Raw genomic sequence first — 27689 nt, 5'->3', positions numbered from 1 at the left:
ATGGCGGCTGTGGCCCTGGGAACCGTGAGTGTGCTGAGCTGTTTAAAGAACACAATGTGGTATTTCATATACACCGGTCAGTATTTGTTGTTCAACTCCCCCTTCTTTTGTGTTGTACCGGAGTCTGTTCGGTTTTCTGATGTCTGGGTTTCCATCGAGTTCCTCCACCACATTCTGACCCCATTTGTACCATTTGTCCTGATTCTGCTGTTCAACATTTTCACTGTGAAGCACATTTTAGTGAGCAACAGAGCTCGCAAGAGACTGCGAAATCACAGCGTTGGGGAGAGTCCCGGAGACCCAGAGATGGAGAAGCGAAGGAAATCCATCATTTTGCTCTTTAGTCTCTCAGCAAATTTCATCCTGTTATGGGCAATATTTATGATATATTCCATATGGTACCGCATGTGGTTGTTGCGATATCGATCTGTAGACATGCATGTAATTGTTATTGAATTTGGCTTCATGCTGCAGCTCCTGAGCTGCTGCACAAACACTTATATTTACGCGGTCGTTCAGGCTAAGTTCAGAGAGCAGTTGAGGAATGTGTTTAAATATCCCTTTATTACAATTATGCAATTATTGAATGATGAAAAGAAGTGAATCCCTGAGGTTAAGAATGTTTGCTCAATAGCACAATATTGGTTTGAATTTATTTGGACCATCAGGAAAGGGAATGTGGCTGACAGGGTGGCTTAATCGGACAGGAACTGAAATCTCCCTTTCCTGATGGCGGGATGCGTTTATTGGATTACATTAGCGGCAGTTCAGTGGCAGACGGTACTCACGGTGTCTGCTGATGGGAAAATCATTTCCGTACTTCTGAATCTCATGCACATTCACTAAATTACAAATTTCCCACAATAAGTCTGACCATCAAGGTGAGGTCAGCAGCAAACAACAAACTCATGCTGCTCGGCTTAGGGTAAAGCTGAGCAGCACCAGGTGAAGTGGTCAGTTTGGATAAGTGGCGGGTGGGGGTCTCTGAGGCAAAGAGGGAGGGGTGAGGAGAATGTTCACTGACATGGACTTGTTCTTGTTGGTAAGAGTCATAAAGGTTTACAGCATGGAAGCAGGCCCTTTGGCCCAACTTCTTCATGCTGTCCCAGCTTTTACTATTAAGCTAGTTCTAAATGCCCCCGTTTGGCCATGTCCCTCGATACCAAACTTACCCGTATAACTATCTAAATGCTTTTTAAAAGACAAAATTGTACCCACCAATTTATTAAGATCCCGTTGGATTCCTGGATAGCCTTATTTACTGTCCACTATGCCACTAAGCTTGGTGTCATCTGCAAACTTACTAACCATGTCTCCTAAATTCTCATCCAAATCATTCATATAAATGACAAATAGCAGTGGTCTCAGCACCGATCCCTGAGGCACACCGCTGGTCACGGGTCTCCAGTTTCAAAAACAACCTCTACAACCACCTGCTGTCTTCTGTCTCAATCCAATTTTGGATCCAATTGGCTACCTTCCCCTGGACCCTGTGAGATTTTACCTTCTGTAGCAATCCACCATGCGGGGCCTTGTCAAAGGCCTTGCGAAAGTGCGTTTAGACAATGTATTATGAGTGGGGAAGGGCAATAAACTGATTGGTGGGTGGTTTGGGGGTAAAGGAGTCAGAATGCAGACGTTGTCTGGCCGATAGGACGGGAGCGTCCTGTCAGATAACGGGTCCTGAATGTCTAAGGGGGGACAGTTATGCCACAAAGGGAAGGTCCACACTCAGAGGGAGAGCTGCAGCTTAACAGAGGGCAGGCTAACAGTGTCTGAGGGTGAATTGAGGGATGTACATTTCAAAACGGGGCTTTGTAATGAGGAGAGGAAGCCCCAGGTGAAGACATAGAGGAGACACACTCAGACACTGAGGATGATGGTGAGGATTCTGAGGAAGAGGCCAGGAATGTTCCAGAGGTGTGAGGCTCATGGAGAGATGTGCCAGAGAGGTCAGACACCATTTGATTTGATCTGATTTTGTGCAGGAATGAGACACAGAATGAGGATCCCATCAGCAGGAAACCACTGAGATGCCAGGATGGTTGCCACCTCCACCAGCCTCGTCCCTGCCACCCCCACAACAATTTTTAAAGCCACATCCTCTTCCAGCCAGAAGGGCAAAGCAGACGTTTACCCCCCACAGCTGTGGGTGAATAAGTGTGCAATGCTTCAACAGCCAGACCAACTTTGTGCCTCTTCACACCTTCATTCTCTTTTCCTCACATTACATCTTGATGTGACATCAGTGTCTGAGAGAGAGGCGGCTGCTGTCTTTGACTCCATCTTGTCTCTGATAACTTTAACTTTGTCTCCTGACCGCTGTTCTCCATCACTTCCTCCTCATCTGGCCCCAGGACCTCCACATCTGGCACATCTGGCAGCTGTCCGGCCCCATCCATCCATATGTCCGCCCCTCGATCCCTCCCTCCCTCTCCTCCTCCCTCCCTCCTTCTCTCCTTCACTCTCTCTCTCACTCATGCACACACACACACACACACACACACACAGACACACACACACGCACGCACGCACACACACACACACACACACACACACACACGTATGTACACAAACACCAGCGCACACACACACGCCTGCATGCGCATGCACACATGCCTCTGTATCTTCTCCATGGTAAGCTATTGCAGGAGATACGGAGGCATGGGATTGAGGGTGATTTATCGGTTTGGATCAGGAATTGGCTCGCTGTAAGAAGAGAGGGTGGTGATTGATGGGAAATGTTCATCCTGGAGTTCAGTTACAAGTGGTGTACCTCAGGGATCTGTTTTGGGGCCACTGCTGTTTGTCATTTTTATAAATGACCGAGATGGGGGTGTAGAAGGATGGATTAGTGAATTTGCTGACGACACCAAAGTTGGAGGAGTTGTAGACAGTGATGATGGATGTTACAGTTTGCAGAGGGACATGGATAAGCTGCAGAGCTGGGCTGAGAGGTGGCAGATGGAGTTTAATATGGAAAAGTGTGAGGTGATTCACTTTGGTCAGAGTAACAGGAGTACAGAATATAGGGCTAATGGAAGGACTCTTAGAAGTGTCGACGAGCAGAGAGATCTCGGTGTCCATGTGCATAGCTCCCTGAAAGTTGGCACCCAGGTTGATAAGGTTGTTAAGAAGGCATACGGTGTGTTAGCTTTTATTGGAAGAGGGATTGAATTTAGGAGCCATGAGGCCATGTTACAACTGTACAAAACTCTGGTGCGGCCACACTTGGAGTATTGCGTACAGTTCTGGTCACCACATTATAGGAAGGATGTGGAAGCATTGGAAAGGGTGCAGAGGAGGTTTACCAGGATGTTGCCTGGTATGGTGGGAAGGTCTTATGAGGAAAGGCTGAGGTTTTTGAGGCTGTTTTCGTTGGAGAGAAGAAGGTGAAGAGGTGACTTAATAGAGGCAAACAAGATGATCACAGGGTTAGAGGGTGGACAGTGAGAGCCTTTTTCCTCGGATGGAGATGGCTAGTACGAGGGGACATAGCTTTAAATTGAGGGGTGATAGATATAGGACAGATGTCAGGGGTGGGTTCTTTACTCAGAGGGTAGTAAGGGTGTGGAATGCCTTGCCTGCAGCAGTTGTGGACTCGCCAACTTTAACAAAGAACAACACAGCACGGGAAACAGGCCCTTCGGCCCAACGAGCCCGCACCGCCATTTTAACATTGTGAGTGCCCTCTTCTACCCATGACCTTTGTCTATGCCTATTGGGGACGATTGAGGGGAGACTAATTTAGGGACAATTTGTTCCTCCAATCAGCCTAAGAGCACGTTTTTGGGGTGTGGGAGGAAACCGGAGCACCCGGAGAAAACCCACGCAATCACGGGGAGAATGTGCAAACTCCCACAGACACCGACCCAAATCCATGTGTCTGCACAGCAAACAGTGATAGTCACTGAGCTGTCGTGTTGCCCGTCAGTTGGCCCAGTTTAAGCGTACACTAACGACGTGAAGCACCCGGCTACTCTCGAAACATCCAGGAGCAGCCCTCGCACGACCCACCGCGTGTATGCCCCTCGTTAGACAACAAGGCGAACCGAATCACCTGTGGATTAAAAGAAAAGACATCGATAAACATGAAAAACTTATACAGACATTTACGGAATCCCCAGAAGCTCAGAAATAAAGCAAGTGAGCCAGAAAATATGTTGGAAGGTCGCTCGGAATCAATTGATTCCCAGGGACGCCCCAAGGCTCTTGATCTTTATTTCGAACAGTCTCCTGTTTCCCTCCATCTCTAGTCCGCTCATGTGTCTATCTAAGTAAACCTTAAACAACTCCAGCGTACCTGCCTCCACCACCCTACTTGGCAGTGCATTCCACACCCCCACAACCCTCTGTGTGAAAAACCTCCCTCTAACATCTGAATTATACCTCGCCCCCCCTCACCCTAAGCCTGTGGCCCCTCGTAATTTTTTATCCAACCTGGGAAAAAGCTTCCCACTGTTTACTCTATCTATACCCTTCATAATCTTATACCCCTCTATTAGATCTCCCCTCATTCTCCATCTTTCTAAGGAGAACAGCCCCAATTTGCCCAATCTCTCCTCATAGCTCAGTCCTTCCACACCAGGCAGCATCCTGGTAAACCTCCTCTGCTCTCTCTCCAGGGTCTTCCGGTAGTGCGGTGACCAGGACTGGACGCAGGACTCCCAATGCGGTCGAACAAACGTTCTGTACAACTGCAACATTAGATGCCAGCTTTTATACTCCAGAGTGTTTAAATGGTCATTGGATAAACATATGGATGATATTGGAATCGTGTCAGTTCGATGGGCTTTAGATTGGTTTCACAGGTCGGTGCAACATCGAGGGCCGAATGGCCTGTACTGTGCTGGAATGTTCTATGTTCTAAGTCTGCAGACACACACACACACACACACACACACACACACACACACACACACACACACACACACACACACACACACACACACACACACACACACACACACACACACACACACACACACCCCTCTGCTTCAGGATAATGGGGACATTTATTGACACATTAAGTCACACCCAATCCCCTTGTGTCTCTGCATCCACTGGCCACATACTGGGCTGTGAATTGGGGCTCGTTCCCCAATCATTTTCTCAAGCAGAACCCTCACAGGGTTTGGCTTCAGTGCCGTGTGTTTCTGAGGTTGATGACACATTCAGCCCAGCAGTCAGTCCCTTCTCTCACTCACACAGTCTCATTGCTTGATGTCCATATTGGAGAGTGTTGCTGCAATGCCATCCTGCCACTTTTCCTGGCGGAGTGAAGGGGCTCCTTCACCCCCTTGTGCCTCTGGATGCTGGAACCTGGGTGGTCCGCACAGCCACTCACCTCCCCCCCTTCCCCCCACTCCCGTCATCTCTGTCCAGGCTCCCTTGCTCAGGCTGGAGGGGTTTTGGTGACACATCGCTGGAGAGAAGCAACTCCTGGTGTTCCAGGAAATTCAGGAAAAGGCTCAGGGAGACATCAGGAATCTATCGAGCCAGTCCCTGTGTAAACCCTGACTGTGCAGGGGAGAGAGGGCCCAGAGTTGAGGGCAGGGGGAGTGAGGAGGGTGTCTCAGGGGGTGAAGGGACTGGGGGAGGGGAGTGAGGGGGTGTCCCAGGGGTGAAGGGACTGGGGGAGGGGAGTGAGGGGGTGTCCCAGGAGATGACAGGACTGGGGGAGGGATGTGAGTGGGTGTCCCAGGAGGCGACAGGAGTGGAGGAGGGGAGTGAGGGGGTGTCCCAGGAGGTGACCGGACTGGGGGAGGGGAGTGAGGGGGTGTAATAGAAGTAATCAATGTCTGGTCCGTGAAACAATGCCTCCCAAATCACAGAATGTTAACAGGGCACTCAATACAATCCAAAAACACATTCAAGATTCTTCAACTTACAAAGCCCTATTTGCGTATGTACCAGACTACATACATAAGCAAACAAGGTGATAAAAGCCCTATTTGCGTACATAAACAAAGGTATACGTGCCAAACTGCACAAGCAAGTAAATAAAGGTGATGCACAGTAACTCACGTAATCGCGTGAAGTCCTCGGGAACAGCGCGTGAACACTCTCAGGACTGTCATTGATTGGATATCAGAGCAGAGGAATGAGCCTGATCAACTCATTCCTCAGCCTTTAAAAAGGGGGATTCCCATTGTCTCGGTGGACGCTCAACCGTGGGGTAAGCGCGCATCGCCCGGTCGTTATCGGGACAACGTGTTGGTCCTTCACCGAGACTGAAAAGGGCTCCCCAGTCGTTGGAAGGATGAAGGCACAGTCCTGATGGTAAATATACGTAACTCTTCTTCTTAATACCGTCTGTATACTGCAATTGTAGCTGTTCTTCTTCTTGAGTGCTGAATACTCTCTGTAAACTGTAATTGTAGCTGTTCTTCTTTTTGAGTGCTTAATACTGAATGTATAATGTAATTGTATACCATAGATAAAAAAGGATAGATAAGTAAGGATAAATAAAGGTACGAAATGTGAACCTAATCTTGTTGTATACCAAATCATTCTCTCACTCTCTTGAGTCTCCTGCAAAATTATAACTTTCGTACCATAACAGGGGGTGTCCCAGAGTGTGACGGGACTGGGGGAGGGGAGTGAGGGGGTGTCCCAGGGGGTGAAGGGACTGGGGGAGGGGAGTGAGGGGGTGTCCCAGGGGATGAACGGACTGGGGGAGGGGAGTGAGGGGGTATCCCAGAGTGTGACGGAACTGGGGGAGGGGAGTGAGGGGGTGTCCCAGAGTGTGACGGAACTGGGGGAGGGGAGTGAGGGGGTGTCCCAGAGTGTGACGGAACTGGGGGAGGGGAGTGAGGGGGTGTCCCAGAGTGTGACGGAACTGGGAGAGGGGAGTGAGGGGGTGTCCCAGAGTGTGACGGAACTGGGGGAGGGGAGTGAGGGGGTGTCCCAGGGGGTGAAGGGACTGGGGGAGGGGAGTGAGGGGGTGTCCCAGGGGGTGAAGGGACTGGGGGAGGGGAGTGAGGGGGTGTCCCAGGAGGTGAAGGGACTGGGGGAGGGGAGTGAGGGGGTGTCCCAGGGGGTGAAGGGACTGGGGGAGGGGAGTGAGGGGGTGTCCCAGGGGGTGAAGGGACTGGGTGAGGGGAGTGAGGGGGTGTCCCAAGGGGTGAAGGGACTGGGGGAGGGGAGTGAGGGGGTGTCCCAGGGGGTGAAGGGACTTGGGGAGGGGAGTGAGGGGGTCTCCCAGGGGGTGACACTATCTCTGCAGGGCACTGAGGCCAGCATCGCAAGGACGGCGAGCTTGGCGCAGGACAGGCGCTCCATGGCAGCAGATGTCCGCACCGTGGCTCAGGTCATGAGGTCCGTGTCCAGGGTGGAGGACGTGGGGACCCACAAGTGTCAGCACCAGGGGATGGTGGGGTCTGACTCCAGCTGCCCCTCCCTCCCCTGAGAGCCTGAAGGGAAGAGGATCAGCAGGAGTCCAGCCCGGGGCCCTCCTGCTGGATTAACTCCCACCCAGAGCCCTCGGCTGAGCTTTAGTAAGGCCCCCTGACCTTTTCCCCCTGCCCCCTGACCCACCCTTCATTGAATAGAATAAAGTGACGTTAGATAACTTATATCGTTGTACTATATATAATGTACCACATGTATAATCTCATAAAGTTATATCAATCAATTCCAGCCCTTTTATTCATTTATTTTTCAAAGAACAAAGAGAACAAAGAACAACACAGCAACGGGAAACAGGCCCTTCGGCCCAACAAGCCCGTGCCGCCATTTTAATATTACCAGTCCCCCTCTCCACCCATGACCCCTATCTATTGTTTTTATGGCAATCCACAGTGAGGGAAACTAATTTAGGATTACTTCCAATCAGCCTAACAGCACATCTTTGGGGTGTGGGAGGAAACCGGAGCACCCGGAGAAAACCCACGCAAGCATGGGGAGAATGTGCAAACTCCCACAGACACCGGCCCAAATCCATGTGTCTGCACAGCAATCAGCGATAGTCACTGAGCTGTCGCCTTGCCCAGTATCTGGCCCAGTTTAGGCACACACTAACGACATGAAGCACTAGGCCAATCTCGAACAACCAAGAGCAGCCCCAGTACGACCCATCGCGTGTATGTCCCTCGTTGGACAACAAGGCGGGCCGACTTAAAACCTGTGAATTAAGAGAGAAAAAACATTATTATCATCCCATATCCCTTTCCATTACCAGGGTTGTCCACTGTTTATGAACTTTATTTAAAACAATCTCCTATATCCTCCCATCTCCAACCCACTCATGTGCCTGTCTAAGTTACTCTTAAACAACTCCAGCGTGCCTGCCTCCACCACCTTGCTTGGCAGAGCATTCCATACCCCCACTACCCTCTGTGTGAAAAACCTCCCTCTAATATCTGTGTGATACCTCTCCCCCCTCACCTTAAGCCCATGGCCCCTCGTACTGTGTGTCTGTAACATAGGAAATCGCTTACCACTGTTTACTCTGTCTATACCCTTCATAATCTTATATACCTCTATTAGATCCCCCCTCAGTCGCCGTCTTTCAAGTTTTAATGCCATCTAAAAGCCCTAACACTTCATCCCTCGTAATACAAAAATCTTTCACTTGGTCTACAGCTCCCTCAATGACCCTACTAGACAACAAGCCCCTCTCCTTCGTGATTACCGACGCAAAGTATTCATTCAGGATCTCCCCCATTCCCTCAGACTCTAAGCACAATTCCCCACGTCTGTCCCTGAGAGGTCCGATTTTACCCCGAGCCACCCTTTTGTTCCTAACATAGGAGTAAAACGCCTTTGGATTTTCCTTAATCCTACCTGCCAAAGCCCCCTTTTTGCCCTCCTAACTCCCCTTTTGAGACCCCTCCTACTCTCTCTGTATTCCTCCAACGCTCTCTCCATTCCCAGCTGCTTAGACCTGACATACGCCTCTTGTTTCTTCCTAACCAGGTCTTCTATACCTCTAGTAATCCACGGCTCTCTAATCCTACCTTTCCCATCCTTCCTCCTAAGCGGCACATGCCTTTCCTGCACCCATTGCAGTTTTCCCTTGAAAGACTCAGTCTCAGTTGACAGTCTGTGTGGAGTTTGCACATTCTCCTACAAGCCAAAGGTGTGCGGTTTGGGTCGGCTGGCCACACTGAATTGCCTCTTAGCCCCCGACCCTAACAGGGTAAATATGCAAGGTTTTGTGGTTCGGGCCTGAGTGGGATTGTCAGTGCAAGCTTGATGGGCTGAATGTGAGGTAATGCATTTTGGAAGGTCTAAAACAGATAAGAAATATACAGTAAATGGCAGAAGCCTTCAGAGTATTGATAGACAAAGGGATCTGGGTGTCTGGGTAGACAGGTCACTGAAAGTGGCAATGCAGGTGGAGAAGGTAGTCAAGAAGGCATACGGCATGCTTGCCTTCATCGGCTGGGGCACTGAGTTTAAAAATTGGCAAGTCATGTTGCAGCTTTATAGAACCTTAGTTTGGCTGAACTTGGAATATAGTGTTGAATTCTGGTCACCAGACTAACAGAAGGATGTGGAGGCTTTGAGAACATAGAACAGAGAACACTACAGCACAAACAGGCCCTTCGGCCCACAAGTTCCGCCAGTCACATCGAAACCTACTAAGCCATAGACCTATCTATAACCCCAATCCCATTAGATCCCAGAGACTCATCCAGAAATCTTTTAAAAGACCCCAGCGAGTTCGCCTCCACCACCGCCGACGGCAGCCGATTCCATTCACTAACCACCCTCTGAGTGAAAAACTTAACATCTCCTCTGTACTTGCTTCCCTGCACCTTAAGTCTGTGTCCTCTCGTAGCCACCATTTCAGCCCTGGGAAATAGCCTCCGAGAATCCACCCTATCTATTCCTCTCAACATCTTATAAACCTCTATCAGGTCGCCTCTCAACCTTCGTCTCTCCAGGGAGAAGAGTACCAGCTCCCTCAACCTATCTTCATAAGGCATGCCTCCCAATCCAGGCAACATCCTTGTAAATCTCCTCTGCACCCTCTCAATACCTTCCACATCCTTCCTGTAGTGAGGCGACCAGAACTGCGCACAGTACTCCAACTGGGGTCTGACAAGGGTCTTATAAAGTTGCAGCATTACCTCCCGACTCCTAAACTCAATCCCTCGATTAATGAAGGCCAGTACACCATACGCCTTCTTGACCACATCCTCCACCTGCGAGGCCTTCTGCTCCTCAACACTGCTAAGACTCCTACCCTTGATATTGTATTCCTTCACCCCACTGGACCGGCCAAAATGGACCACGACACATTTATCCATGTTGAAGTCCATCTGCCACTTCTCTGCCCAGTCTTGCATCCTATCTATGTCCTGCTGCAACTTCTGACATCCCTCCAGACTATCCACAACACCACCAACCTTCGTATCGTCGGCGAACTTACTCACCCATCCCTCCACTTCCTCATCCAGGTCATTTATGAAAATGACAAACGGCAAGGGTCCTAGAACAGATCCCTGGGGCACTCCTCTGGTGACCGACCTCCATGCAGAAAAAGACTCATCCACAACCACTCTCTGCCTTCTGCAGGCAAGCCAGTTCTGGATCCACAAGGCCAAAGCCCCTTGGATCCCATGCCCTCTCACCTTCTCAAGAAGTCTTGCATGGGGTACCTGACCAAACGCCTTGCTGAAGTCCATGTAAACCACATCCACCGCTCTTCCTTCATCAATGTGTTCAATCACATTCTCAAAGAACTCAACAAGGCTCGTAAGGCACGACCTGCCCTTGACAAAGCCGTGCTGACTATTTCTGATCATTCTAAACTTCTCTAAACGCTCATAAAACTTGTCCCTCAGAATCCTCTCCATCAACTTACCAACCACTGAGGTCAGACTCACCGCTCGTTAATTTCCCGGGCTATCCCTGTTCCCTTTCTTGAAAATAGGAACCACATCCGCAATCCTCCAATCCTCCAGAACCTCTCCTGTCTCCATCGATGATGCAAAGATCATCGCCAGGGGCTCTGCAATCACTTCCCTCACCTCCCACAGTAACCTGGGGTACATCCCATCCGGTCCCGGTGACTTATCTATCTTGATAGATTTTAAAAGTTCCAACACATCCTCTTTCTTAACATCCACACACTCAATCTTTTCAGTCTGCCGTAAACCTGTAGTACAACCTCCCAGATCACTTTCCACCGTGAACACCGAGGCAAAGTACTCATTAAGCACCTCTGCCATTTCTTCCGGTTCCACACAGACTTTTCCCCCTTCACCTTTTATCGGTCCAATCCCTTCTCTTCTCGTCCTTTTACTCTTCACATATTTGTAGAAGGCCTTGGGATTCTCCTTAATCTTACCCACCAAGGCCTTCTCATGTCCCCTTCTGGCTCTTATTTATTTATCATTTCTAATTATTTATTATATAATAATTAAATTTTAATTATATCACAATTATAATAACTATTATATTATTTTATATTTATTTGTCCATATAAATAATTTGCAGGAAAATGTAACTGGTTTGTTTGGGAAGTTTGCAGACAGCACAAAGGTTGGTGGATTTGCGGATCGCGATGAGGACCATCAGAGGATACAGCAGGATATCGATTAGTTGGAGACTTGGGTGGAGATGTGGCAGATGGAGTTTAATCTGGACAAATGTGAGGGAATGCATTTTGGAAGGTCTAATACAAATAGGAAATATACAGTAAATGGCAGAGTATTGATAGACAAAGGGATCTGGGTGTACAGGTACACAGGTCACTGAAAGAGGCAATGCAGGTGGAGAAGGTAGTCAAGAAGGCATACGGCATGCTTGCCTTCATCGGCCGGGGCACTGAGTTTAAAAGTTGGCAAGTCATGTTGCAGCTTTATAGAACCTCAGTGAGGCCGCATTTGGAATATAGAGTTCAATCCTGGTCACCACACTACCAGAAGGATGTGGAAGCTTTGGAGAGGGTGTAGAAAAGATTTACCAGGATGTTGTCTGGTATGGAGGGCATCAGTTATGAGAATATGGAATTTGAAGACAGTCTGTTTGTTCCCACAGGAATGACGGAGGTTAAGGGGTGACCTGATAGAAGTCGACACTGTCAGCCGACAAGGCCTGTGGAGGATCATGTCAATGTTCGGCTGCCCCCCCAGATTCATTCAGATGGAATGCCAGTTCCATGATGGTACGATGGCCAGAGCACTGGACGGCAGAGAAACTTTGAAGGCTTTCCCAGTCACCAATGGTGTCAAACACCCAGACTGTTCAGCATGATGTTTACTGCCATGCTGAATGATGTATTCCAGGACAGTGTTGCTGGAATCAGCCTCAAGTACAGAGTGGATGGGAAACTCTTCAACCTGAGGAGACTTCAAGCAATTACCAAAGTGAAGGAGACTGTTCTGAGACACTTCCTCTTTGCCGATGACTGCGCCTGTTTACTGGCTCAGAGCCAGAGATACAAGTCAGTATGGACAAATTTTCCACAGCTTGTGACAACTTTGAACTCACCATCAACATTAAAAAGACTGAAGTCATGCACCAGCCTGCTCCTCATGTACCGTACACAGAACCCATAATCACAATCAAAGGACAGAAACTACAGGCAGTGGACCAGTTCACTGATCTTAGCAGCACCCTCTCCCAAGCAGTGACTATTGATACAGAAGTTAACTGCAGAATAGCAAAGGCAAGTTCTGCTTTCGGTAGACTGCGCTCCACTGTATGGGAACGTCGAGGGATCAGCTCACAAACAAAACTGAAGGTCTACAACACCGCGGTACTCACTACCCTCCTGTATGCCTGTGAAATGTGGACTGTCTATCGAATGAGGACTCGCACACAAAGGGAACTGGACAGGATGGCACCTACAGGATGGAAATTAAAAAGTACACCCCCATCCAACCAAATCAGCACCTCTGCTCTAATCAAGCAACCCTCTATGGAGAAACCTAAGGATTAGCATAACGAAGGAAGCATCCCTGGCCCCACAAACTTCCTGAGATCAGTCAAACACCCATTGTTCAAACCCCGGAGATTCTAGACCATTAATAAACCCATCGGACAGAAACCATTAACACACACTTAAAAACATCGTTACAATACTTGAAGACATCGAAACAGGATGGTCAGAGTCGAATACTGGAAACAAAACATTAGTATTTGAATTGTACAATGTATTGAAGTTCAGGTATAACTGTAACCCATTGCGGCGGGTCTTTAGAGTGCTTTCGGGACAGTTCGGTCTGTCTGTCCTGACTGCACCTCCGTCGATGTTAAAATAAAGCTGTCCCGCTGTTGAACCTGACCCTGAGTCCGGAGTGATCGTGTCCGCCCACTCGCGCTAACATCATCCATTTGCTGGACGAGCGCATATCCAAGCAGCTCCTTTTTGGGGAACTCTCTGCTGGAAGACGCTCGCATGGAGGGCAGAGGAAACATGACAAAAACACACTAAAGTCCTCCCTGAAGTCGCTTGACATAAACACGACCACCTGGGAAAGACTGGCACAAAACCGCCCTACCTGCTGCTGCCTCACCCACAAAGGCTGTCAAGCTTATGAAGCAAGGTGCAGTGCTGAAGCACAACTTAAACACCAGTTGCACAAATCCAGAGCCACCAGCGCAACAACTACAGTGCCCACACAAATCTGCCCAATATGTGCCAGGACATTCCGTACCCGAATTGGCCCTGATCAGTCATCTTCGGACACACCGCAACCAGCCTCAAAATGACTCATGGTGTCGAGGTCCTGATGGATGAACAACAAGATTGTGAGGCATGGACAAGGTGGACAGTAAGAAGCTTTTTCCCTGGGTGCAAGAGTCACTTACGAGGAAGCAGAGGTTTAAGGTGCCAGGGGCAAGGTTTAAAGGAGATATACGAGGCAGATTTTTGACACAGATGGTGGTGGATGCCTGGAACCCATTGCTGGGGGAAGGAATGGAAGCAGATACAACAGTGAGTTTTAAGGGGCGTCTTGAAAAATCCATGAATAGAATGGGAATAGAGGATATGATCTGCGGAAGGGGAGAGGGTTGAGTTCAGTCGGGCAGCATGGTCGGTACAGGCTTGGAGGGCCAAAGGGCTGTTCCTGCCCTGTAAATTCTTTGTTCTTTGGTTGTTGTTATTTGTTGAACGCTTTCCCTTTCTGTCCATCCAGTGTCTGCTTAGCTGCATTTTTGAAAATCTCAGAGGGTTTGAATTGAAATATTGAAAATATTGTGTTTGTTTATTAATTGTCAGTAATTTTAATCCCCAGAGAAACTCCTCTCTGTGGATTCCACTCCCACATAAATGTGAGGCTTCTTTCACTACCCTTCCACAATGCCTCAGTAACCTCGAGTGCTGACTGGTTCACTCTCTGTTGCCAAAGTCGAAACATGCTTCGGGAATTCTCAATAACCTTCCATATGCTATTCACACTCTGGGAAGTGCAGAAGATATATTATCCCATCATCGCTGCTCTTGGCGTTCCCTGTAAGTGTTGCTGTTAACTCCATGCATCATGTTTAACTGTGGCATTCCTCCTCTGTACCTCTGGATTCCTTTCACTCTCTCAGCTCATTGATGGTCCTGGTAAGTAACATATGCTGAATTAGTGCTGTTGATGGTGAAGAAACATGAAGTATGAACTTATTGGAAAAGTTCCCGCTGGGCCACATATTAATCCAGATGCCCACAGACTCAGCTGACATTAGATAAACTCTCAATAAAACAACGAATGTTCTGTAAAAGTAATAATCATTGATCACTTAATCTCCTACAGTTATATATGCTCTTCCATATAACCAGTATTTATGGTAAACATGTTGGATTGACTAAGATTTTGTGAGCTAAATTGCAATTTGCTATGTTCAGTGTGTTCTATGTATCTGTCTCCATGTGTCACACTGGAACATATCTGCCTAATTCTGTTTGTTACACGATCACCTCCTCACTTTGCCAGATGTTTCATTCTTTTACTGAATTGGCGTGGGCATCTGTGTGTTCAGCATTTATTGCCCAATCGTTCTTGCTCTTGGGACAGTGCAGATGAAGCAGCTTTTGCTCTGCTGCTATATTTTGTGATATCGGAACGCCAGCAATTCCAGACTCCACGGACTTTTACTTGGAAACCATGAAGGAACAGCAGTATATTCCCAAGTCAGGACACGGAATAAAATTCTGATGCTTGCTGTACCAGGACATAGCAAGCTTTGATAGTTTAACACATCATTTGGACACAATGCCTGATGTAAAACTGCATGTTGCTATTTGCTCAGTTATGTTTTCAAGACTTTTTTTGCACTTCCAAGTCTTTATTCTGCACACATTTTCAGATGTAGAGCAGCAATGTGACAGGGTTGTGATAAATATGCAGACAAAGAGTTGAACATCAAATCCCTGCCGTGCAGAAGGAGACCACTGAATTTGCACGGATTTGCCGACACAGCATCTTACCCGGCCCCCTCCCTCTCCCCTTCACAACACTTAAGAAGCATTTAGAGGAACACTGCAAACACCATTGCATCCAACACAATGCAGGAAGTGCTGGGAAAAGGGACTGGGCTTGTGCGTGCATCATCACACGGGGCACCACATCTGGAAGTAGCACGTTTCACCTCCACGTTTCTGAGTTAGTCTGAAAGTGTAGCAAAATACCCTATCATTTTTCACACAGTAATTGGATAAGTTGTCCATGGATGTTGCCTGATGTGGCTCTGTTGGCAAGGATGCTGAGATTTCTATGTTCCTCTTCCAATAATGCCAACTTTAATCTCCCCTGAACAATCTGCCTCGGCAAAGCTGTTCCCTGGACAAGCTCTGTCTCAATGGAGTGTGGGGAGGAGGAGAGTTTGATGCCCCAGCGCTGAACTGGACTGTGAACCCGTACTGTTTCCACATTTGTGCACTTTCTTCTAACAATCGGTGAGCAGTGATCACAGGAATATCCACGCCCCAAATCCCCCTCCCAGGCAACAGCAGCCTGATATCTGTTACAGTTAAAGCCCAATTCTACACAGCTTTCAGTTCTTTCCAAGTTTGGGTGATTGCTGCTTTCACAAACAATAGCTTGTTATTTTCTACAAGATGGAGCAGCAATCCCCCATCTCAGGAATGACATTTCTTAACGTTTGCAGCAGATTGTGAAAGTCGTGCTGGTTTGGTGCATTGGCCGTGCTAAATTCTCCCTCAGTGTCCCCGAACAGGTGCAGAAGTGTGGCGACTCGGGGATTTTTCATAGTAACTTCATTGCAGTGTTAATGTAAGCCTACTTGTGACACCAATAAATGTACTTTAACTTTAAGAACTTAGATTCTGTATCTATTATGGATAGTTTGATCCTGTTTGGTTCTTTATTTCACAGTCCATTGCTGTTTTTGCAATGCCTGTCTCCAACAGAAGAAACTCTCACAAAGAAGACACTCTCAGTGTATGTAGTAATGAAAATTCTAATTTCAGACTGAAATCTCATTGAATACTGCTGCTTTTTCTTTTGCAAACTCCCTTCCAGTGAACTTAGTGACGATTGTGATCCTATCTCAAGGACGATGTGGTCTCTCGAAATGTGTCGCTCGGTACCTGGTTTCCATGGCAGTGGCAGATCTACTGGTTATTATAGTTGATGTGATACTCAGACAGATTCCCATTGCTCACGTCACACACTTCTTTTTTGTACGGAACATTAAATTATGTAATATACACGGCGTCCTGCTTTATGCAATAACTGACTGTTCTGTCTGGTACACAGTTGCTTTTACCTTTGATCGATTTGTGGCAATTTGTTGTCAGAAGTTGAAAGCAAAATATTGCACAGAGAGAACAGCGACCATAGTTGTGGGAAGCGTGACGGTGCTGTTCTTATTGAAAAATACTTTCTGGTATTTTATTTTGACCAGTGAATATACCCTGTTTAACATTCCTTGGTTTTGTAACGTGTTAGACACCTTTCTTCTTTCAAGGGTATGGGGAGCAGTAGAAACAATACATTATATTTTAACTCCGTTTGTTCCTTTCTTTCTGATCCTTCTGCTCAATGCGCTGACTGTTAGACACATTCTGGTGTCGAGCGGGGCCCGGAGGAGACTCCGGCTCCACAGCAGTGGGAAGAATCCCAGTGATCCTGAAATTGAGAAGCGAAGAAAATCCATCATTTTACTCTTTGTCATCTCGGGAAATTTTATCTTGCTCTGGGTGATGTTTCTGGTGAATTCTATATACTTGCGAATTATCTCGTTGCAAAATAAGGTATCAATTAGCATTTCGGATGTCCTCCAAGAAATCGGTTTTATGCTTCAGCTTTTGAGTTCTTGCACAAATACCTGCATTTATGCAGCAACTCAGAATAAATTCCGTAACGAATTAAAGTCTGTGCTGAAATATCCCGTCACTCTGATCTTGAAATGTTGCTGGGGAAACAAATAGAAATTAAAACATGCCCAGCTGGCTCCGGGAATAGAAACAAAGAGCAAAACATCCCGTAATCGATTGCTATTTCGTTGTTAGCTTCAACAAATGTGCAGCAATTTGACTTCATGCGAGAAACTGGATAAATCATTCCAACCTTTAACATGTTAACAAAATAAGATAAACAAACAACTTTCCACCTGGATCAAATAATCTGCTTGTTCTTTCTCTTGTTGTATATTTTTTATTCATTTATGTGATGTGGGTGTTGCTGGCTGCAACCAGCATTTATTGTCCATCCCAAACTGCCCCCCATTTCAGAGCACATTTGAGAGTCACCCACACACCTGGAGATCTGCAGTCTCATGTTGGCCAGACCAGGTAAAAATGGCAGATTTCCATCCCTAAAGGTCATTAGTGAACCAAATAGGTTTTTCCAACAATTGGCAATCATTTCATGGTCATTGTTAGACTTTTAATTCCAGAATTTTATTGAAATCAAATTTCACCAGTGGCCGTGGTGGGATTTGTACCTGGGTTTCTGGGTTACAAATCTAGTGACGATACTACTGTGTCCCCATCTACCTCAGCATGTGTTTGTCTTAACGTGCCATGGAAAAGACGCAGAGATCTCAGGTAAAAACCATCCACGTGATAACTGAGCCACAATGAAGATTGGTGATTATTGGGTTCTGTAGATGCTATTTGTTCACCAGATGGACAACTCATCCAATGAATAGAGGGCAACCATTTCATTATGAATTAAGATTGACTTCATGGTATTGGAGATTGAAAAATAACTTTAAAACTTCACGCACACCCTGGGTGGGATTCTCCCAAACAGATTCTGAGAGCTGAATTTGTGTCAAAACTGCTTTTTTCAGCAGGAGTTTCAAAATGATGGTGGATGGGGGGGTTCATGGGGTTGGGATGGGGGTCATTGGATGGTGGCAGAGAGAGAGAAACATTTAGTCCAATTATTCATCCCAGCTCCCCACCCCCTCCCAATGACCAGCGTTCCCATGAGTCTGGACGATGGCAACCCAACACCATCCTTGGTGTCAAGCGTCACCACAATGGGTTGCCTACCAATAACAAACTGGCCATGGTAGGCAGGGAGAGCATACCGGTGGGAGCGCGGGGGTGCCCATTGTGGACCCTTAAGGCATAAACGTTGATGCTGGTACTGCACTGCCTTCCGGGTATGTGTTTGAGTTCAGTCGCACAGGCAGGGGCAGCCTCCTGACTATCACCAGCTGGGTTCCACGAGGTGGTGACCTTCCTATAAAGTGGCGACCAGAACTGCACACAGTATTCTAGCTGTGGCCTCACCAAATCAAGACAACTCCAACATGACTTCCCAGCTTTTGTCATCTATCCCTGGAATGAGAAAAGCAAATAGAACATAGAACATAGAACATAGAACATTACAGCGCGGAACAGGCCCTTCGGCCCACAATGTTGCGCCGACCAGTCTTATTTTTAAAAAAAAACATTGACCCACTAATCTAAACCAATCCCTTTTCGTCCATAAACCTATCCACCAATCTCTTCAACGCCCCCAAACTAGGCGCATTTACAACTGCAGCAGGCAGGGCATTCCAGTCCCTCACCACCCTCTGGGTAAAGAACCTGCCCCTGACATCCGTCCTATAACTACCCCCCCTTAATTTAAAGCCATGCCCCCTCGTGCTAGATTTCTCCATCCGAGGAAACAGGCTATCATATTCCACCCTATCTAAACCTCTAATCATCTTATATGTCTCTATAAGATCCCCTCTTAGCCGCCTTCTTTCCAGTGAAAACAACCCCAAATCCCTCAGTCTCTCCTCATAGGACCTCCCCTGCATACCAGGCAACATCCTGGTAAACCTCCTCTGCACCCTCTCCAAAGCCTCCACATCCTTCCTGTAATGTGGGGACCAGAACTGCACACAGTACTCCAAGTGCGGCCGCACCAGAGTTGTGTACAGTTGCAACATGACGCTGCGACTCCTAAATTCAATCCCCCTACCAATAAACGCCAAGACACCGTATGCCTTCTTAACAACCTTATCTACTTGATTCCCAACTTTCAGGGATCTATGTACACATACACCTAGATCCCTCTGCTCCTCCACTCAAATGTCCCAAATGCCTTTTTCACCATCTTACTAACATGCCTTTGAGCTTTCAGAGATCTGTGGACAAACGCGCCAAGGTCCCTTTGTGCTTCAGGAACTTCCTAGTGTCACGCCGTTCACTGTATAATTCCTTAACAAATTACCCCTTCCAATATGTATCGCCTCACACTTTTCAGGGTTAAATTCCATCTGCCACTTATCCGCCCATTTGACCATCCCGTCTATATCTTGCTGTAGCTGAAGATACACAATCTCACTGTTAACCTCCCGGCCAATCTCTGTGTCATCGGCAAACTTACTAATCCTACCCCCCCAATAGTGCTCCCTGTCTTTTAATTAAATGAGAAATAATAGGGGACACAGCTCAGATCCCTGTCGTCACAACTGGACACTGGTTTCCAGTCACAAAGGCAGCCTTTTCTTATCCCCCTCCACAACTGAGCCAATTTTGAATCCACTTTATTAAAGTTACAGTATATCCCATCTGCATTTGATTTCTTTATAATTCTCCCATGTGGGACCTTGTCAAAGGCTTTGGGAAATCCATTTCAACTCCATCAACTGCTCTACACAACTGGTCACCTTCTCAACAAATACTATCAAATTCGTTAGGCATGATCTCCCTCTGAATGTTGGCCCAGTCAATGATGTCCACATCCCATGAATGAATAACATCAAACATTTGGGACTGATTATCGAGCTGCACCGTTTACTCTGAATTCAGTGTTCAGTTTTTTTGATTCCTCTGTGGGACATGGCCATCACTGGCTGCTCAGCATTTATTGCCCATCCCTAGTTGCCCTTGAACTGAATGGCTTGTTAGGCCATTTCAGAGGGCAGTTGAGGGTCAACCACATGACTGTGGCTCTGGAGTCACATGTAGGCCAGGCCGGGAAAGGAAGGTAGATTTCCTCCCCTAAAGGAAATTTGTGACCCGGGTGGGTTTTCCGACAATTGACAATGGTTCCATGGTCATCAGTAGATTCTTCATTCCAGATATTTTTTAATGAATTCAGATTCCACTATCTGCCGTGGTGGGATTCGAATCTGGATCCCCAGAACATTAGCTGAGTTTCTGGATTCATAGCATCGTGTTAATATCACTGGGCCATTGCCTCCCCTGCCTCCACTATTTTGAGTGTCACGAGTAGGCTTACATTAACATTGCAATGAATCTACTGTGAAAATGTAGTCACCACATTCAGGTGCTTGTTCGGGGACACTGAGGGATAATTTAGCATGGCCAATACACCGAACAAGCATGTCTTTCAGAGTGTGGGAGGAAACCGGAACACCCAGAGGAATCCCATGCAGACACAGAGAGAATGTGCAACTCTGCAAGGACAGTGACCCAAGCTGCGAATTGAACCTGGGTCCGTGGCGCAGTGAGGCAGCAGTGCTAACCACTGTGTCATCGTGCTACCCAGTTCTTTCCCCAGTACTGATGATTGGCCTGGATTAGAGAGATTTCATGGATTGAAAATAGTCACATCTTCTGTATTTCACTCATTCTCCAAATCCTTCTGTTCTGTTCATTGGTTTTTCTCTCTCTCGGGCTCAGTTGATGATCTGATTTGCTGCATTTTCCTGAACTGAAACCTTTTCCATGTCTCAGCTGGTCAGACACACTGGGCAGAATTGAATCCCTAACGCCCGGGGTCCCAACGGCGGAGCAGGAATGGGCTAGCAATTCTGTTGGTGCATCAGGGATTGTCCGAGGGACACACCTGACAAAATCATGAGAAGCAGAGATTGGGTGGATAGTCAGAGGCTTTTTCCAAGGGTGGAAGAATCAACTACAAGAGGGCACAAGTCCGAGGTGAGGGGGTGAAGTTTCGAGAAGATGTGTAGAGGAAGTTTTTCACACAGAGAGTGATGGGTGCCTGGAACTCGCTGCTGGAGAAGGTGGTGGAATCAGGCACATTAGCAACATTCAAGGCGTATCTTGATAGACACATGAACGGGAGGTGAACAGAGAGATAGAAACTGCACATGGGAAACAAGTAATGGTCTAAATAAGGATTCCTAATTGCTGCAGACTCGGTGGGCCAAAGGGCTTGTTCCTGTATTGTTCTTAGTTCCAATCCAACACTTTTTCTCCCAGAGTAAAATGGAACATTTCCCCGGTCCGTTCCACACCAGGAACTTTTATTTTTCACCATAGTCTTTGATGTGGCACTTTATTAAATACCTTCAGGAAACCTAAGTACCGTACATCCACTGGTTCCCCTTTATTCACGGCACATTTTACTTCTTCAAACAACTCCAATCAATTGTTTAACGTTGGGTGGGATTTTCTGGTCACTTGGGCTGGTGACCCTGAGCTTCCTGTGGTTTGTCATTTCAATCCCCCACCTTGCGGACACTCTGACCTTGCTGTCCTTGTCCTGTGACAGTGTTGGGATGAAGCTCAACGCGAGCTGGAGGAACAGCAGCTCCTCTTTCGAATGGACTCTTGACAACATTCTGGACTCAGCTCTGAGTTCAACAATTTCACATCAGACTCTCCACCTTCATTCCAGCTTTTCTGCTGCTTTCATTTTCTCTCATTGCTTTCTTTATTCCTTCCTGTCCCATTCCGACAGTTGCCGGGTAACCAGTCCCACCTGGAGACATCTTGGGTACAATTATCACCAAAAAAAAGTTTCAGTTTATTTATTGGTGTGACAAGTGGGCTTACATTAACACTGCAATGAAGTTACTGTGGAAACCCCCTAGTCACCACACTCTGGTGCCAGTTCGGGTACACAGAGGGAGAATTTAGCCTGGCCAATGCACCCGAACCAGCACGTCTTTCAGGCAGTGAGAGGAAACCTTAGCACTCGGAGGAACCCACGCAGACATGGGGAGAACATGCAGACTCTGTACAGGCAGTGACCCAAGCTGGAAATTGAACCTGGGCCTCTGGCACTGTCAGGCAACAGTACTAACGACTGTGCCACCGTGCCAGTGCCCAATGGTCAGGAACATGGTAGTTTTTGACACCTGTGTTTTAGGAGAGCTCAGTTTAATGAATTTCTGGCACTCTGTACAGACAGGGGCTGTCAGGGGATTTACGCCGGTCGGTGTGGGGGGCTAGTCCCACTCGAGAGGCGGGCAGCAGCGTGCTGAGGGGGCTACTGTGTGTGTATTCATCTCCCAGGCATCCCCTGGCCCCGAACTCCGCGGGGAGCCTCAATGGGCTCTCGTCCCTCCAGTGAGACCATCAGGTCTAGCCCACATTAATGGGGGACCAGACATGATCCCCACTTGTGTAGACACTTGTTTGTCGTTTATATTAATTGAATATCGGAGGCATGATTAGATAGTTTGCCGATAACACCAAGATTGTTGGCACGGTGGACAGTGAGGAAAGTTCTCTCTGAGTGCAATGGAATCTCGATCAGTTGGGCCAGTGGGCTGACGAGTGGCAGATGGAGTTTAATTGAGACAAATGCGAGATGATGCATTTTGGTAGATTGAACCAGGACAGGACTTACTCAGTTAATGGTAGGGCACTGGGGAGAGTTGCAGAACAAAGAGATCCAGGGGTATATGTTCATAGTTCCTTGAAAGTGGACAGAGTGGTGAAGAAGGCATTCAACATGCTTGGTTTCATCGGTCAGAACATTGAATACAGGAGTTGGGACGTCTTATTTCAATTTATTTATTTATTTATTTGTACAGGACATTGGTAAGGCCACACTTGGAACACTGTGTGCAGTTCTGGTCACTCTATTATAGAGAGGGTATTATTAAAATAGGAAGAGTGCAAAAAAGATTTACTAGGATGCTACTGGGACTCGATGGTTTGGGTTATAAGGAGAGGCTGGATAGACTGGGACTTGTTTCTCTGAAGCGTAGGAGGCTGAGGGGTGATCTTAGAGAGGTCTGTAAAATATTGAGGGGCACAGATCAGCGAGACAGTCAATATCTTTTCCCAAATGTAGGGGAGTCTAAAACTAGAGGCATCGGTTTAAGGTGAGAGGGGGGAGATACAAAAAGTGTCCAGAGGGAGAATTTTTTCTGGCAGAGGGTGGTGAGTGCCTGGAACAAGCTGCCAGAGGTAATAGTAGAGGCAGGATCATTTTGTCTTTTAAAAAGCATTTAGATAGTTCCATGGGCAATTGGCACTAGCGTGGGGTTTAAAACAAAAGGGCAGCATGGGCTAGTTGGGCCAAAGGGCCTGTTTCCATGCTGTAAATCTCTGTGACTCTGTGAACTGCACTGGCGGGGTGGGAAACTTTTGCAAACCCAGACGATTGGGTCCTGGGCTGAATAGATCCAGAGCAGCTCCTGAATGTTGGAATCAGCCTCACGCTCTTCCCCAGCGCCAGGCTGATAACATCCAATAAAATGGTCTGGGAAGATCGCCACTGGCTGGACGCTCGTCGCCAATCCCGTTTGTTTCCCTCCCGCTGACATTCCCCGGCTCACTGAGCGACTCGAGCAGCGCAGCCGGCTGGGAAAATCGCACCCTTTCCGTTTCTTTACTCTCCCCATTCCCACTGTCTTTATCTTTTGTATCATGAAACCTTTCTCTGCCGCAGAGTGTCTGATTAAGGTTAACGGGTCGCTGACGGTGCCCCTTCGCTTCGGGAGAGGGGTACGGCAGGGCTGCCCCTTGTCCGGCCAACTCTATTCCGTGTGCGTGGAGCCCTTCCTGCGCCTCGCTGAGGTGCCTTATAGACCCCGAGAATCACATTTTGATTTGACTCGTTTTAAGTTTCCTTTGTTTCTGTTCGGGCCGTTCCCCCTCCTTTTGGGGAGCCGCCCCCTTTTTCTTTGTCCGAACGTAATTTAAGTTTGTTTACTTGGATCAACCCACCCAAAAGAACGACTGGGATTCGAATGGAAATGTCAACTTTGCTGCATTTGGAAATAAAATTTTGGCTCTGTAAAAAAAAAATTAAAAAATACAGTCTATATCATTGGGAAAAAACAACCTGATTGGTTAAAAAAAGCCCCGGGGGGTGTGTGTGTGTAAATTGCTGTCAGCTGAGTGTGGGCTGTGTGTATAAAAGGTGTTACTTGGTGCCTGAAGGGATGCTTGAGTTGTTTGTTATGATGGGGGATTTTGGAGTGAGGGGTTTCTTCCCAGTGCTGGTGTTAGTTGGAGCTGATTGTTGCTCTGATACGTGGCAACAGTTTCCATGGGGAATAGTCAAAGCCACCCCGAGGCCTCAGACACTCCCTCCTCCTGGGCCTCCCTTTGATTCCCATTTGCGTGTGTCTGAGGGTCAAGGTGTGTCTCCAGTGCAGAGTGTGAGGGTGCAGTGTGGAGAGGACAAGCTGCTGCTCAGGGTCCAGCTGGATTTATTTGGAACCAGGCACCTGGTTAAAGCTGCTGATCTGACCCTGGGGACAGCAGGTTGTCGGCCAACCAGGATCTACTCTCAGAACCACACTGTCCTCTTTGACTATGGGCTCCATGAGTGTGGCAGCAGATTGCAGGGAATGTGAATCCTCAAACTCTGCCTCTGAGCTGGGGCTGGAGGTTGTTCCCCACTCTTCACTCCAACACTTGGTCAGATCTCATTGATATTGAGGAGATAGCTGTCTCCTGCTTTCTAAAGGCCAAACTAGCTTTCTATTCAGGATTTGACTTTCACTGGTCTGAGTCTCTCCAACCCCATTGTTCTGGAAGCTTCTCTTTGCTTCCTCCCAGCTTTTCCTATTTTGAGGATTTTTCAGTTTGATTTTCCCCCTCATTCAGATCAACTCAACTGAGGGTTGAGTTTCAGTCCAGTTGAATAGAAATGGGTTGAATCGGAATGAAATGGGAGTTGAGATGGATTGGACTAAAGAGGAACTCCACACTTCCCACTTTCCCAGTCATTGGAATAAAAGGCTCCCTGATTCCAAACTGTGCTATTTCCCTGCTCCCAATTCCTGAGAACTTGTAGCTCCTTTTCCTGTGAACTGAAGCTTTTATTGAATCCCTTCCCTGTTAATTCTGGTCTTGTGCTAATGATCTCTCCTTGCAGCAAGGGCTGAGGTTGCATAGCAACACTGCTAACCAGATGAGGCCCTTCAGCCCGTTCCCCAGTCATTATTATCAGGACTGAGCTTCCCACAGCCTCCATGTTCCTGTCTTTACAACATGATTCCCTCAATGGCCAGAAAGAAATGCCTCTGTCCTGAATATCCTCAGTGAGTGACCATTCCCAGCTCTCTGGGGCTGGAGAGAATTCCAAAGATTCATCAGCTGCCGGATGGAGAAATTCCTGACCACGTTAATCCTAAATGACTGACCCCTGTCCTGAGATGACTCTCCAGCTTGGGGGTGGTGGGGGGGTCACAGCCTCTTCACACTGACCCTGTCAATCCCCCCCTGAAGAATTGTTCTAATGGGATGAGTTCATTGTTAACCCCAGTGTAGAACATTCTCATTTCACATCAGTTCTTCATTCCTTAAGCTGCTGTCTTTCAGATGAGTGGAGATTTCCTGATCTACAGCACCCACCTGAGCCACAGCCCAGAGTATCGTGGATCTGTTATTGTGAGAACCAATGGAGCTGTCGTTCCCATTGAGTGTCGTTATTTGAGGTGAGAATCTTTCCTCGATTGTCAATAAGATCTCCAGCTGCTAGTGACCTCTGACCTTGTCCTGAAATGGCTCCACTGTCTTTCCAGGAAGGGCAATGTGAGCAGTGACCCCATCAAACCCACCTGGATCCCATTCAGCTCCACCAGGTCTGGAGAAGGGTATCTGTCATTCTCACTGCGCCTGATGAATGGTATGTGATGGGTGGATAGTGAGTGATTTCCTGTCCTCACTCACTGGGAGTTATACCCACTGTCTCCAACCCTTGTCCTCTTGTCCTTCAGGTGACTGGCTTACAGAGCGCACTTCGACTGTCTACTACCTGGGTGAGCTCATTCACATTGAGGCCTCTGTTTCAATGAGCAACCACATGGCCCTGAAGCTCTACATTGACCGCTGTGTAGCTACATTGAGGCCAGGCCAGGACTCCAGGCCCAGTTACAGCATCATTGACTCCAATGGGTAAGGAGCTCTCTGCTTTCTCCAGCTCCTCCCATCTCAATGGCTTCTCTGGATTCACTTCATGTCTCTTTTCCCATCTTTCTTCAGTTGCCTCCTGGACAGCAAAGCTGAGGATTCCTTTTCAACCTTTGTGTTGCCAGGAGAGGAGCGGGAGCCGGACAAGCTCCGCTTTGACCTGGATGCCTTCCGTTTCTTTGGGGATGAGCGTTCCTTGGTAAGTGGAAGCTGATCATTGGGCTCTCCATGTTGGGAGGGAGTCACTCAATAAGCACTTGTGTTGAATGTGTCCCTCAGATTTTCATCACCTGTCACCTGAGAGTTGTTCCAGTGGATCGGAGAGATTCCAGGAACAAAGCTTGTACTTGGCAGAAGATGCAGAATGTGTGAGTTCCCCCTCTCTCCCTCAGGAATGTGTTTGTGTGGAGAAATGATGCACAACCTGGTTGACTGATTTCTCTTGTTTAGCTGGACCCCATTGGAGGAATCGAGCTTTGACATTTGTGCCTGTTGCCATGTGGGGAACTGTGGGACCACAAGGGATTTGGGATTTGGATCCAGAGGAAGGAGAGATCTTGGAGCTGAAGCTGGTAGGACATTGATCCTCTAGATGTGGGATCTCCCCCCTTTCCCCTCTCTAACTGGAATGGTTGATATTGCAGAGAGTGAAGCTGGATTGAAGTGGGAGGCTGAGGCCTCACTTGGACCCCTGCTCATTCTGGATACTGATGGGACCAAGCTGGCAACAGCCTCCCTGAATGAGGCTGAGGGAAGGATGGAGGAGAGGTCTCCAGGGGGTGAGTTGGCTGTCTGCTGGTTTCCATTTCCCCCTCAGTGTTAGCTTCACTAACCATTGGTTTCTCATTGCTTTGTAGGTGTGGAGTCTGAGGTGGTCCTGATTGTGAGCCTGACTGTGACAGCTGTCTCTCTGATCTCTGCTTCATTGATCACCTTGTTCCTGTACAGGAAACACAAACAAACTCTGTTCAACCAGTCATCAAATGATCAATAAAGCACCGCCTCCTTGTTTCTAGTGTCTGGGAGCTGATTGGTCAATGCATCCTCCATCTTAGTTCAATGGCTCCATGGGACTGATGGCTGGGCTGAGCCAATCCCAGCACAGAACTGGGCCTGCTGAGTGATTGGTTTACTGAGGGTTGAGAGAGAAACACTAACTCTCTGGATTTGATGGGCTGCTGCTGGTTTTCTGTCTGTTTCAGAGCCCAGTGTAGGGGAGGGGGTGTGATCAGGTCTG

The 27689-nt window shown here is 47.7% G+C and overlaps 1 protein-coding gene across 1 annotated transcript; it reads left to right on the top strand.

Annotated features, from left to right (window-relative positions):
- On the top strand, positions 1-26824 carry LOC145360922 (zona pellucida sperm-binding protein 3-like). The gene is made up of 6 exons (XM_080216428.1): positions 1-24; positions 25862-25977; positions 26065-26168; positions 26260-26437; positions 26525-26651; positions 26732-26824. Exons 1-6 carry the CDS (start codon positions 1-3, stop codon positions 26822-26824), a joined length of 642 nt encoding a protein of 213 aa, XP_080072554.1.
- The last annotated feature ends 865 nt before the right edge of the window (positions 26825-27689 follow it).

Source organism: Carcharhinus amblyrhynchos, chromosome 33, assembly GCF_965287045.1.
Source record: "Carcharhinus amblyrhynchos chromosome 33, sCarAmb.v2.hapA, whole genome shotgun sequence".
In the NCBI taxonomy this organism is placed as follows: Eukaryota; Metazoa; Chordata; class Chondrichthyes; order Carcharhiniformes; family Carcharhinidae; genus Carcharhinus; species Carcharhinus amblyrhynchos.
The sequence above is the reverse complement of the archived record's forward strand: the minus strand, read 5'-3'. Positions and strand labels throughout refer to the sequence as shown.